The sequence below is a fragment of the Pseudoliparis swirei genome, chromosome 12, assembly GCF_029220125.1.
Source record: "Pseudoliparis swirei isolate HS2019 ecotype Mariana Trench chromosome 12, NWPU_hadal_v1, whole genome shotgun sequence".
Classification (NCBI taxonomy): Eukaryota; Metazoa; Chordata; class Actinopteri; order Perciformes; family Liparidae; genus Pseudoliparis; species Pseudoliparis swirei.
This window is the reverse complement of record NC_079399.1, coordinates 10519880-10534226: the sequence shown is the minus strand read 5'-3', so window position 1 is coordinate 10534226 and position 14347 is coordinate 10519880. Positions and strand designations below refer to the sequence as shown.

The window sequence follows — 14347 nt, the reverse complement described above, 5'->3', positions numbered from 1 at the left end:
AAATGTGTGCGAGGGAAAGAGTGCAAAGAGTGGGAGGAGGGAGAAAGAAAGGACAGAAGAGGGAAGAGAAAGTAGTGGAACATTGGGACGAGGGAAGGAGAAGAGAGCAACGAGTCCAGCGGAACAGAGAAGGCGGGAGGGAGTGTTGTTTATAGGTGATACGTCAGAACAAGAGCGCGAGCGTCAAGAAGAGAGAGAGAAAGAGAGAGAGAGCGAGAGAGAGAGGGGGACTGGGCTTGTACATATTTCATGGGACAGGATTTCATGACTATGTAAGTGCAGAATGTGAGGCACACTGAGGAGAGCGGGAGAACGTTATCCGCAGCTCCTTCCTGCCACACTCGAAGAACAGAAATGCTATTGTACAAGCAGCACTGTGAGTATGTGTTGGACTGTGTGTATGTGTGAGAGAGAGGGGGGGGGAGGGTGGAGAGGGGGGGAGGCGAGGAAGATGAAGCCAGGGTGTGAATAGGAATGTGAGTGCACTTATTGAAGGGTGTCATACAGATCCATTGGGTGCTCGTCACTTGTTAACACACACACACACGCACACGCGCTAACACACACACTGAGCCAGCTGGTGTCTGTTTTGTGTTTAGAATATACTGGAGGGCTTGCAGAGCGCCGAGCCGATGGCAGAGAAGTTGAAAGGCCAACTTAACGACCTGGTGCGGTACTCCAGGGACCTGGGCTCCCAGTCAGACCGGGTCACCTCGCTCATCAAACAGCACAACAGGTGAGAGGACTCTCTCTGCTTCAGTAAACAGCGTGTGGTGGAAAATACTTTGGTGTTTGTTTTCTTTATGTGGATTTGGAATTGTACTGAACTGTTTGCACTCTGTAATACATCATATTGTCATCCATGGGTTTTGAATGAATTTACAGTTTATCATGGTGATATGTTTCGACCACTTTATGGTTCAATAATTCAAATCAAGCTGAACTTCAAACCACCTTTTTTAGGGAAGAATAGCATCCAATTCATAACTGTAGAACATTTCTGCTTTCCATAATTCTTTAATTCCTTTAATGTTTTGCCGTATCCTGACGGACACTATCAACATATATTTAATAATATGAGATTTTCAAACATTTTGACATGCCCTGTTATAATACTTGTTGGGAGAGTAAGCACATATAATAATACCATGCTTAATATTATCATTCATTCTACAAGACAGCACCATAACCAAAATAGAAGAAGTGCAGCGTTCTCCCCAAAAACAACGTTTGCATGTCCGAATAGGTCAATGTGACACGCTTATTGTATGAGAGGCATATGTTTGTGTGTGTGGCCATCTTTCACACCGAGTTGTGACACGTCTCAGCCGGGCTAAACGAAGTCTAAGGGTGACAGAGAGCACCAGATCCACCAGTTGCTATGCAACATTTAACTGCCTTTCCCTTCATCCCTGCTTGTTCACTGTGTTTATTTTGATTTGTGTCTTTCTCCAGTTCAATTGTATGCAAGGCTGTGTGTGATTTGAGGGAAATCAGATACATTTGGATGTTATTTTTTCCTTGCGCTCTAATTGCCTCCTTCGGAGCCCATGAGTGAGCCTGTGTTCATTGTGTGCTCTTTTGTGAACACACCATGCAATGTCTATTCAAAAGAGCAGCAGTGCATATAAGGGAACATGTGTGCATACAACACACAAGTATGAACATCTACAGAAACGCAAATGATTCACTTCCTTTGCATGGATGACATGTTGACTTTCTGAGACATTGCATGATAGTGAGGCCACTGTGACCAACATGTATTGGCAGACAACCTGAGTGAGGTCAACTTGTTGGAGATGCTTTGGCGGGTAATTGGCTTTGGCTGCTGATTGGAAAAAACAGCACCCTTCCTCATTTTTAGGCCATAATAGACTTGGCCTGTGTGCTGGTTGCACCTGTCCCGCATTAAGCACTGCGGAAAGAAAAGCAAGGAGAGAAAAAAGAGCGTCGGAGGAGTTGAGATAGAAGAGAGAAGGGTTGTTTCTCCCCCATCCTTATCGTAGCATATGCCAGATTTTGTCTGGCACAGCAGAAAAACGTGTCTCTTGCACTCTCATGCCATCCCCACTTAACTACCCTTTCATGCTCTCATCGCATCATTAAAACTCAAGGGTGTTTCTGTGGGTTAAAGTGTGCGTCGATAGAAGGTTGCGTGTCCTTTTGCCTGGTTTTTTCATGCCTCCCTTTGGACAGTAACCCTCGCTTGAACAGCTGCGCACCTTGTTTCCCGGCTGTAATCAGTTCCATCCCTTCCAATCACCCCTTTAACCTTCATACACTGCTCGATATTATGAAAACCAATTGTTCTTTTGTCTTTGGTGTCCTTTATTCTCCCTATTTGAGTTTTTATGTGCAGTAATATTGTGCATACTAAATACATGTCTGTGCAATTATTAAGGTTCACATTTTGCCTGGGGTGTAAAGAAAGGGATTTAATCTTTCTCATACATTACACGGGCCAGTATCCCTAGGCTGTCATTATGTACAGCATGGAGTGAGGCAAAAAGAAAGGGTGTGAAGGGTGTGGATGTGCATGTAACATGTAAGACCTGCATTTAATAACGCCAACACTTCCCTAACCTCGACCATACTGTAGTTGCCATGTGCAGATTTGTATGAACACTGCCATTGGACATAAATATGTTTTGCCCTTGAATTACATTTTACTTTTTTTGGCACAAGTGGCCAATATTAATGCTTGTGTCAGCTAATTACCGATTGACCTCAATGTATTGCTTACATTTTTGAAGTTCGTAGTTTTAAGACCTTCCCTGTTATTTTCTTCTGTCAGAAATCATAGCCGTCACTTAAAGAAGAACTTCGACATTTTAAATATCACTTTCATTCAACATGTCTGTTGAAATCCTTTTCATACTGTATAATAAATATCCTTCTCTTTGGTTCAAATACCTAACCTCTTGTTGTTATCGCAAAGTCTGTATTGTTGCTGTATTCTGGGGTTGAATCTATGGATTCTGATGTAAGAACAACACAAAGCTTTCTCAGTATTTGGTTAGTGCGTGGTGATAAAATACGGCCGACTAAAATATAAAATGATCCCTTTAATGTATCCCCCATCACTGTAACCTCTCCCGAACAGACAGTAACTCTGCCAGATCCGTTCTATCTCACCCTTTTTCTTACAGCGTCAATCTGTCAACCCTCATTCTCTCCATCTTGTCGCCCGTGTGAACTCTTACCCAGTCATATGTTGCATCTCCGCCCCCTCCTAAGCAGTACCCCTTACCACCATCCCCCACTCTCCCTCGTTGCCCCAGCGCTCATTTCTTCCACTTCACCTACTTTGCCATTTCTCCACCTGCCCGCTTCTCACTCCAGCTCATCTACCGGGCTTCTCTTTCTCCTCCACATCATGTGAAGACAGCATTTACAGTATCTGAGCATCTGCACATGCATCCTCTTTGTTTTGATGAGCACATGGACAGCAAACTCTCCTCTGGTTCTCACGCCTCTCTTTCTTTGTTAATTTCTCTGGAATTTGTTTCAACCTGTGAACAACATGTTTAGTCTGACCTTAACTTCTCTTTCTGTCCCCCAGTCTCAGTCTTCGTGCATCCAGGGAGTGTCAAAATAAGGAGCGCTTGTTGGAGCAGAAGTTCCGTGCAGCCTTGAGAGACTTCCAGCAGTGGTTGGTCAATGCCAAAATCAGCACAGCCAAATGCTTTGATGTGCCACAGAGTGTCGCCGAGGCCTTCACCGCTCTGCAGAGGATCCAAGTAAGAGACTTTTTTTTTCCTCAGCTCTTATTTAGAGTTAGCTTCTTGCTATGTTCTTAAAACATTGGTGACATAAACGTTGGATTGTGCAGTCCTCACCATGGTGTTTTTGCACTCTATACGTTAAAGACATCATTTGGAAATCACACTTGTGTTTAGCCATTTCAGCTATTGCTGCTTACTGAGCCAGTTTTGATTATCTTTATTGCTGCTGGAAACATGAAGTGCATCACCTCGTGTGCAGCAGAGCAGCTTCCCCAGGGCAGACCTACCAGACACAGAACAGCAAGAACAGATTGAATCACATTTTGTGATGTTATTCAGAGATTAGAAAGGAGTAGAATTTCTAATTACTTGAATGTCACAGAATTTAACTTCCAATTCAGCTTTTTGAGAAGGACATTGCTTCGTTAATACCACTCATGTCTGATTGCCACACAGAATGGCCATATAGTTTCACACTATATCCCATTAACCAGCTGCAGTGAGGCAGTAATGATGTCAGAGCAAGTAGCTGCTGATGTTGGAGTTACATGCGGGGAAAGGGTAATGTATTCACTTCAATAAACCAGAGATAATCAGTCTGTTGGCTTCTCCTCGTCACAAAAAGTAATTTTTTGTTCTTTCACTTCTGGGCTGCCACTCCTGCCTACCAGGGCTAATTTTAATTAATTTGCATGGAATGGGCAGGCTAAGCAAAAATTGCTAAAACAAAGTAGTAGTTGAAAGGGAAATTCCGTAATAGTTGAAGAATCAATCCACTTTCAGTGAGAGATTACTCAAGGGGAAGTCTGTATTGACATGCCGACTGTTGATTGTCCTCTGGTGGTCTTGTTGGAGGGGACCTGCCGTTTGGTGCATCAGCTGAAAGTGGGCGCGTAGCCAAGAGGAAGAAGATAAAGCTCCACAGCGGGGTCTCTGTGCCACTCTCTTCAAAAATATCTGCTGTCTCGTTCTGAGAAGTCTGTGTCTGGTAGAAGCTGTAGAAGCTGGCAGGTGTAACAGTCTGGCAGTCTCTTTAGAGCACCCCAGGGCCCTGGCTAAGAGTCAGGTGCTCTTTAGTTAAGGCAGTCCCCACATCTCTGCACCAGACAGTTAATTACCTGTCAGACACCTGACCATGTAAAGCACTACACAACCACCAAGGAACTACTATACCGTAATTTCTTTGAGCTGAGCTTATATAGTAATTATGCACTCATAAAGCACAGAACATATTATATATTAATAATAATATGTGTTATCTAGTGCAAGTAAAACATGTGGAGCTTAGCTTAGCACATGAACAATGTTAAATACACATTGTGTTACTTGGAGACATCATTTTTTAAAAGCATGTCAAAGAAGGGAAGTGCTGTGCAGGAGTTCTTCGGTGCTTCTTCAGAAGTTTCTGATGTAGCCTTGAGGATGAGCAGGACTGTCATAGAGTACATGTCAGTGAAGGAGAGAGGAATAAAGAGGCAACGCATGTTTTATTTATTATTGACTTGGTGAGGAATGTGGAACAATGTTTCCACATGGCTGACCTCTAAGAGAGGCGGGGGCATCCATTGAGTCACGCTTAATTGGTGGTTTCTAGTAACATTGGCAGGGAGAGAAGGGTAGTAAGTGTGAAAAAAAACTATGAATGAACAGAGGAGAGCGAGAAAATAAAGAGACTCAGAGATGAAGAAAGACTTTCTATGTTTGTGTGCGATTTTACTTTCAGAAATGTGTGTGTGTGTTTTGAGGGGGCTGAAGCGGTAGTGTGTGTAAGTGATGTGTCGACTGCACAGATGGCGGAGTGGTCCCTGCTGCGCTACTGTCATAGGGGGGAGGGGGGGGGGACATTTTCTGTGAGCTATGTAAAAACCAACACATGTCAGCCTCCCTGTACTGTCCTTATCTGTGATTGCCTCCCTGGGTCAAGCTCTTCCTTCTGCCCACGCATATGGAATTAGTAATGGCTCGGTCTAATTACTGCTGTTGACAATGTAAAGTTAGATCCTGGGACTCTGACTTTTGTTTTTTGTTTTGTAGAGAATGGCCATATTGATTTTGGTTACCCATCAGCCACTGCATCAGAAGTGGAAGACAAAAATAAGTTGGATTGTCATTCAGTCCATTTCTCCTGCCTCCCGCCCACCCCCCCTTCCCGCTTTCACTGTCACATTCTCCTCTCCTTTGTGTGTGTGTTGGTGTTCAAGAGTCACAGTTCTTTTGTCTTTGTCTATGTACCCCCGTAGGAGTTCTTGAGTGACAGGGAGCATGGCCAGGCCAGGCTGAGTACAGTAGGAGCCAGTGGGGAGCTGCTGATGGCTGTGGTGTCCAAAGACAGAGTCGAGGGAATTAAGGCCAAGGTGGCAAACACCAGAGAAGACTGGAAGAGCCTGATGAATAATCTGAAGATGAGGGAGGATGCACTCAAGGTTGGTGTACATTCACTTTTGTTTGGATGCTGTGGCTAAGGTTTCCCCTGAAACAGACCGGATCTCAAAGGGATATGTGTTAAATATATATTAACTGTGCAGTTTGGATGTAAAAATGAATGCAGGGTTATTATTTGTATACAGTATTCATATGTGCCATGTTGTCTTACCTCTTTATTAACAGTTTACACAAAGAAGTTTTATATACACAGAGATATTAATATGGATCTGATATGCATTTTAGACCTGTTTTTAAATGTTGTATTTCCAGAACCTGCAGTCCCAGATGACGGAGTTTGAGGCCAGTGCTGAGCCTCTGCAGGACTGGCTGAACAGCACAGAGGTCAGAGTTCAGGAGAGCAGTGCTCGTCTACATGACCTTCCAGCCAAGAAAAAGGAGCTCAGTAAACTACAGGTATTGTAAAGTCATGCTCAGTACACAGTTACAGTCATCTGCTCTGTCCGGGTTTCTTTAACCAGTGGATTTTTGATTATATACAAGGGCATGCACTTCCTTTCAACAACAGTAAAGAAAACATTATTCGTCGCGTTCTGTAGTTTCCCACCCAAAACCTTTTAAAAATGTAAACCCTCTTGCATTCTGGTTGATGTTGAAAATGTATTTAATATAGTAAATAAACACAAAATGCAATCAGAGTAGTCAGCCTAGCAGTAATTTAAATGTGTATACTTCTAAAGATCAACTTAATGTTATCCCTGTTGAGTCATGTTGGCATGACGATCTGCTTTTGTGTCTTTTGTTTGGAGAAGTAACCTCTTTAAATGTGCATGCATCAATGAGACACTAATTTATTTTGATTCATTGCTAAACATCTCCTCGTCCATGTCTGTGTAAGTACAACATGTGCACATGATAAATCCTAGCATGGTAGCTCGTCTCTGAGAGGGCGTATAGGAATTATCTAATATGACTTCCCTCCAAAAATAATGCGAGCGAGATTGCTCAAATATTGGTAGTGACATGCTCCAGATGTAAAGCGCTCTTGAAATTAAGTTACTCTTATAATTATTGTGGTTATTCATGGGGCTGTCTCCTCGTCTTTACAGTGTTTTATAGCCGCTCCTAAAGCAATATTAGTGAAATAATATTGCTCTAGGATACATTTTCTGTTTAATTGCATAATGTCATATTGAGAGTGTGTGTGCCTTTTACACTTCTCTTCTCAGCTTATATCACTGACATTCTCTCATTTCCTCTCTTAACTCTTCCTCCCAAGTAAGCCCCATCCTTACACCATAAATTGAATATAAAGTAGAGTTTCCAAGGACACTTAGTAGTTGTAGCTCTCCATCAGATATGCATCCCTAAAGCACAATCTAAAATCAGTTGGGAAAAGAGAAGGAACTAATTACATTTGTCGAGCGCCACCGCTTTAAAACAGAGCAGAGTCTTGACACAATAGTCAGAGGGAAAGTCCAGAGATCTAATTAATTCTCCTTCTGTCACAGCTGAAGCGCTGCGTGGCTAAAAGGCCCTTTTCAGGATGTGATAACCGCCTCTGGCGTGTCTGGCAGAGACAAAAAAGGAAGAAGGCACTGAGCGTTAAAAAGATAAAACTGACAATAGAGAAAAAATATATCAAGCCCATCTCAAAGCTCTGCCCTTATCGTTGTTGCTATTTTTGTATTTACTGTCGCCCGCTGTTGCACCCCTCCTTGTTGCCTTTTGTCTGGCCCTGCAAGCAATTACATTTCTTCCCCCATCACCTGAAGTAGCATACAATACATGCAGACTCCAGTGTCTAAACCTGTGTATGAAGAATCCTCTTTACCTCTTTACCTCTATTGTGCTATTTTACCGGGCTTGTCTCTTTTTCCTGATCTGAGCTGTTTTGTCTAACCACATTCCTTTTTTAAAATGAACATCAAGAGAAATTATGCTGATGCTGTGGTTTTCTGATGTCCTCCCCCCTGTCTTTATCCATTTATTCTGATGTGCTGTTATTGCCCCGTCTCTTCTTGTGACATGTTAACCCAACTTTCTGTCTTTCCTCCGTTCCTCACACCCCTCCCTTTTCTGTCATCGCTGTCATGTGTTTTGTCATTTCATTTTCCCCTGGACTCAAAATGTAATGGTGCTTACACGCAATCATCATGCTTCATTTCTTCTACTTCCCAACTGTGCTACCTTAATCCTATTGCTCCTTCCTCTTAATGTATCCATATCAATCTCCATCTCTTCCTCCTCCTGCTGCTTCATACTGGTCCAGTGTGTACTGGAGGAGAAGGCGAGTCGGGAAGCAGAGCTGGGCAGGCTGAGGGAAAGAGCTCATCGTCTCTGGGAGGGACAAGCAGCCGGCAAGGGCTTCGTCCACCGTGTATCCCAGCTGTCGGCACAGTACCTAGCCCTCAGCAACTTAACCAAGGTAACACTCCCTCCACCCTGGACCCCCCTTCACTCTATCTGGGCTTCTGTCTGAGAACGGCTACAGCATGCTGACATGTGCCTTGCTTGAGCCTTTTATCCAGCCATGTTGTTTATTGTTGTTCTCTGATATTTGCTGTGTCATGCATTATTCCCCAGTCGTAGTCATGGTTGCTGCGATCAGCTTGTAAAATAGTTTGTCCAAAAGAGTCTGGGTATCCACAGTAATTTACCTGGGCACGATCATCCATCTTTCTCCCCCGAAAGGTCCAAGCTGCTGCACTCCCATCAGCAAAACAAAAGGCCATGGCTTTATTTATCCTCTGGAGTGAAATGCCAGAGCTGAAATGTGTCAGTGGTTGAGAATCCAACCTTTTTTGATGCTCTCATTAGATCGGTCACACTCTTCTGATTAATTTAAAACGGTGTAGAGCAAAGCATTATTCTGTTACCACAGGACAATGAGATTGCCCCAACGATGATGAATGAGATGTACACTTTGCCGGCTAGCGAGTGGAGTGCTATTTTTAGGTCCTCTTCCCTACCAGACATGGAAACGGGAATGAAATCATTTAAAATTGCCTCTCGTAGATAGTTATTGTATCTCTGCCTTTCTTCACTTTCTTCATTTACGAGTGACGGGTGCTGCAATGTGGGGGTGGTATCGTCTCTAGAGGTGTCTGTAATTTCAAACGCAAACAGAAATATATGAAAACACTGTTGTTGTGCAACGGAAACAATTGTGTTCAACAAGCCTGTATCTCCCATCCATTATAAGGAGAGTGTGTTAACAGTGCTGTGCTCTGATCTCTAAAGGACAAGGCCTCCAGGATTGAACGTATTGTAGGAGAGCATCGCCTCTTCTCTCAGGGCCTTAAAGAGCTCCAGGATTGGGTGTGTGAAGCACAGAGGGTCCTCAAAACATGCATCTCCACCACCACTGACAAGGGAGTGCTAGAGGACCGGATGTTACAGCTGGAAGTAAGTAGGGACAAGATGGCTGTGGGATCCCATAAAGAAATACACCACAATGTATTAGAGATTTGGCTATTGGTTGATTTCACTGGACGACTGTCCATGCTTAGGGATAATTGATTTAGGTTCTAGGGCAGTGCAGCAGACCAAATGATGCCTCAGGAACCTTGCTGGGAATAGAAGCATCAGGAGAACATTCTTTTACTTGTGTGGAAACTCTATATGGTTGTTTTCAGTCTCTCCCTTCACCTCTGTCTGTAGGCCTTACTGGCTGCTCGTCAGGAGAGAGAGATCCAGCTAAAGATGCTTCTGACGCGGGGAGAAGCCGTCCAGAGGAACACTTCAGCTGAGGGGGTCCCAGTAATTCGCAAACAGATCCAGGACCTCAAAGACTCATGGGACTTCTTGCTTTCTGCCTCCATTCAGTGCAAAAGGTTGTGATCATGAACCGATCAATCTGTCAGTCAGTAGATAAATGGGACTGGGAATTGTCTAGTTTAACTTGATGGATTCCAGTTGGTTAAAAGGTTACATGGATAATTGGATTTAAATGTATCTGTGTCTTTTTGTGAAGCGTTTGTTCACTGTCTGTTAACTTTGTAACGTTGATGTAACAGCCAGCTGGAGGGCGCATTGTCTCAATGGACCAGCTATCAGGAAGACGTGGGTCAGTTTGTGATGTGGATGGACCGGGTGGAGGAGACACTCGGCTGCTCTGACAGACAGTACTCTGAGATGAGAGACAAGACCGCCAACCTGGGAAAGACCAAGGTATCACATCCCGCTAATTATGTCTGGCCTTAAAAAGCCAAAATAGGTTTTGTAAAGTTATTTTTACTTACTTAAACTCTACAAATCATACACAAAGTAATTAAGCATGTGAAAATGTATGGCCTGTTTATATGCTATTTTTTTAATTAACTTTTTTTACAGAATAGCTTCCATGTTTTTTCCATTTACTCCCACATTTTTAACATCTTTTTTATTTAATGCCCTACTCTAAACTTATGCCGTTACATACATGCATTACCCAGAGCCTCCCAGTGGGGTTAAATGTACTACACTGAGTGTGTGCATGTGTTTCATTCCAGCTTCTCTATGAAGATGTACTGAGTCACAGCAGTCCTTTGGACACCATTGCCACAAAGGGGTCCAATATGGCAGAAAACTACACTACCAAGCAGGAGGTGCAGCAACTTCAGTGTAGATACAACACCCTCAAAGAAAAGACCAAGGTACTTAGAGTGATGTCACTTTTTTCTCTAAAGGCATTTTAATAATAAATCAGTTTTTGGAGAATATTTATATTCCCACAAATTATTTGTACGTTCATTAAACATTGTAATCAATGATCTAATAATCATCTAAAATTCTGTATACATGTTTCACTGTTTTGTTTACAGATTTAAACACAAGTACTGTATTTATAGCTTCAGGGTACATTACAGTACACACAAGTGTGCTGCTCAGATATCACGTCAACATGTAGTTCAGTCGTTCCGTTTCAAACAGTCAGTTCAGGAAATTATGTGTTGTCCAATGCTGTTGGGATATTGAATGAATACACGCCCTTCTTTCCAGTACTATCTCCAATTGTTTGTTTACAGAATGCAGTCAGTAAGGCCATGGGGCTGGTGCTGGTCCATCAGGAATATCAAAGGGGGTTACATGTGTTTGAGGACTGGCTGGAGCAGGAACAGGCCACTCTGGCTGCGTTGTCCCATCCAGAGGGAAACGTGGATACCCTAGAGAAGACACTGCAACAGCTTCAGGTATTGATACTTAGGAGTGTTTTGCATTTTGTAAATGTGATAAACAGAGAGTCTTCCTTGTATCTGAACCACTTCTGAACTCGTCAGTCTCATAGTTTCTTTGTTCTTCCCTTTTTATTTCCCATACAGCTCCTGCAAGAATGCTGCTCAAATGGCCAGTCTTTGCTTTCCTCTGTGCTGACCAGCAGAGAGAGAGTAATCCCCTGGGGTATACCTCAGATTGAGGACAGAGTGCTGGACACTGCTCAACAGGAGTGGGGGGCCTACCAGGGCCGTCTGGGGGAGACTCAGACCCAGCTGAGCTCCACTCTGACCAGACTGAGGCAGATAGGCCAAAGGTTCCTGAGCCTGGCCCAGTGGCTGGAGGAGATGGAGAAGGTGGCTAACATCAGAAGTCATCGGCGGTCAGACAGAGGCACCAAGGAGACTCAGCTGAAGAAACTCAAGGTCAGAGAAAGTCCACAGAAGATATGCGATGTTATTCAAGTGTTATCGTTTTAAATCTCATAAGGAAGACAGCACGTCATTACATTAACGTCAATGTACTGTTGCTGCATCTGAAACACACATGTTCATGCACAGTCTGAAATATTTCTTATTTATTTACTCATTATCCCCTCCTGTAATATATATCCCAGGTATGCACTGACAGTAACAAATATCTTCAGCCAGCAGACACCTGGTTATACTGTAGTTACTTTATTTCAATATTTTGGACAACAGGAGAATGATCATTTTAAACCCTTAGTTGCAAAGAGGTATTTAATTTAAACAAATCAAAAATCAGCCACAATAATATTCAAGCCAATAATAAGATTGTGTGTTGTGCATCCCAGGGCCTTGCTCGACAATAAATCCCACTTTTACACTCCACTCACAACATGCATTTGACAGAAAACAGCAGGGAGCAGAATATTCCCCAACGGGGTCACCTCCCTTTGGAGCAGGTTTCCTGCCAGTCTCAGAATGTCAGACAGTGTTTTCCCTCCCTGCATTTCAAGACACACACACACGCACACACAGCGGGAGACAGACCCCTTGGCCCCATATGTTGTTTGTGATGCCATCAGCTATGTATTCTTTCTCTTGTCTATTTATTATACATTAATTATAAAACAATCAAATCATGAATATTTTAGACTTTGTTTTTCTAACATTCTGCTAATTATACATTTCTCTGTGTCCCTTCTGAACAGGGGTGTCTTGAGGCAGTGCTTGCACGGCAGGGAGAAGTGGATGGCCTTTCCTCTTTGGCCCAACAGGTTCTGGAGGAAACTTACATCAGTAGTCGTGTCAGCGTGACTGCCACCCAGCTCACTGCCCGCTACCATTCCCTGCTGCTCAACATACAGGTTAGGCACTCGCTCTATTGTCTGCGGTTCAATGATTCGTATATCAGATCTTTAACCTGTTGGGATTCACAGATGTCTGGCGGTAGTATAGTGTCCATGCTGAACAATATCTTAATTGTGAATGAATATTGGGCCTCTGCTGGCAGGAAGTCCGGACACAATACCTAATTTCCTGTCCACCAGAAGATTTAGCCGGAAGGTACCTACTTGTCATTATGAGTTAAGAATAGCAAAACACAAGGCCTTGATGGACTGGGTATTGTTTCAATCCCTTTTGTGTTATACTGTCGCAATGGGAGATAAAGAAAATGTGAAGCTGTGTGTATTGCCACTGGGGTCTCTTCTCGCACGTGCTTATCTCTCAACATGGAAATGGCTCCAGTGAGAGTTTGGACTTTGTTTCTGTAACACCCATTGAAGTAGCTTTGAGAGTAATGCCTGTGAGCCCAGCCTCTGTTGCTTTTTATACTCAGATCCAGCCTCTCTATTTGACTGCTCCTCTAGGGGGGACTAAAGGAAAATCAATGGGGCTCCTCGGCCCGTGGCTCAGGCCGTAATTAAACGCTACAGAAGGCAATCTCACACTTGGAATCAGGAGTGGAAAAGCTTTGCCTGCACTACATTGATTTTTACACCTTCAGTAACACATCTGAGTTTTGGTGTGCGTGTCTCTCCCTCACTTTGTTTCCATGTCTCTGTTATACCCACCCCCTTCTTTCCTCTCTCAAAATTGACTAAAGTATGCATATACTTACATGCGTGCCGGTACATACATATGCAGACATGACATCCCGCTCATACCAAAGATGCCTGTAATTATACTGTGTGAAGTGGGGGCCATATGGGCATGAGGTGAAGAGCTGTTACCTCCGTCTAGTCGGAAAAGGTGTGCACTCAGCAATATCTGCTAATTGGAGCTTTTCGCAACACCACAGGATTTGAAAGTTGAGTGAATAATGTGTCACACCTGCAAGAAGCCCTCTCCATCCTCATGGCGCTGTTGACTCGAAATCTCAGTCAAGTGGAAAATGTGTCAAAAACATAAAAAAAACCTCTTCACTTTGTAGTGAAGCTATTGACATTCTGCAGATGAATGGGTTGGGGGCAGATATTTTCTGTTTTGATGGTTGATCAGAGAGCTGTTGGTCCTTCGTGGTCAAGGTATACAGCTGAGGCACATCTCTTTGCTTAAAAGAAAGAGATACAGACCATGTTTCCTGAATTGTTTCCTGACCAAATACAGCCTGAAGAGTCTTTACAACAATTCTAACCGTAAAAACAACAAAAGGGCAGCAGTTGTTAAAGCGAGTAGTATTCAACTTAAAACTATTACATATATTGTAAATATGGTAATGTAGCACTAACACCTAGTCAATCGCCATGGTGAACAAAACAAAAATCTGAATATATTGAGCGAATAATGACTCTCCATTAAATGTCATTCTACTGTAGCTATTCAGTCTTGTGATGTTCAGCCACATGGACAAAACCCAGCCTGAAATGTGATGTTCATTACACATTTTATTTATAGTCATTGGTCATATTATAGTCAACAAAAAGGTGTAAATTGAATTTTAATGTCATATAATGAGCTTAATGTTTTAAGGCTATAGGCAGTATGAAGCAATCTGTACAATGGTATTGCTATCATTACATTGCTATCATGGTATTGCTATCATTAAATATATATATATATATATTTGTTTAACTTAAC

General features: G+C 42.9%; 1 protein-coding gene across 8 annotated transcripts in view; it reads left to right on the top strand.

The window, feature by feature from the left end:
• The window catches only part of syne1a (spectrin repeat containing, nuclear envelope 1a), a 128825-nt gene that overhangs the window by 59003 nt on the left and 55475 nt on the right, over positions 1-14347 (top strand). For 7 of the 8 annotated variants that reach the window (XM_056428720.1, XM_056428716.1, XM_056428722.1 and 4 more), the window contains exons 55-66: positions 600-736; positions 3563-3740; positions 5966-6148; positions 6420-6563; positions 8380-8535; positions 9351-9515; positions 9771-9943; positions 10127-10280; positions 10601-10744; positions 11117-11281; positions 11411-11728; positions 12478-12633. In XM_056428720.1, coding sequence (XP_056284695.1) covers positions 600-736; positions 3563-3740; positions 5966-6148; positions 6420-6563; positions 8380-8535; positions 9351-9515; positions 9771-9943; positions 10127-10280; positions 10601-10744; positions 11117-11281; positions 11411-11728; positions 12478-12633 — 2073 coding nt within the window. Of the gene's footprint in view, positions 1-295; positions 377-599; positions 737-3562; positions 3741-5965; positions 6149-6419; positions 6564-8379; positions 8536-9350; positions 9516-9770; positions 9944-10126; positions 10281-10600; positions 10745-11116; positions 11282-11410; positions 11729-12477; positions 12634-14347 lie in introns of those variants that run through there. The other variant, XM_056428723.1, reaches the window with a different exon arrangement.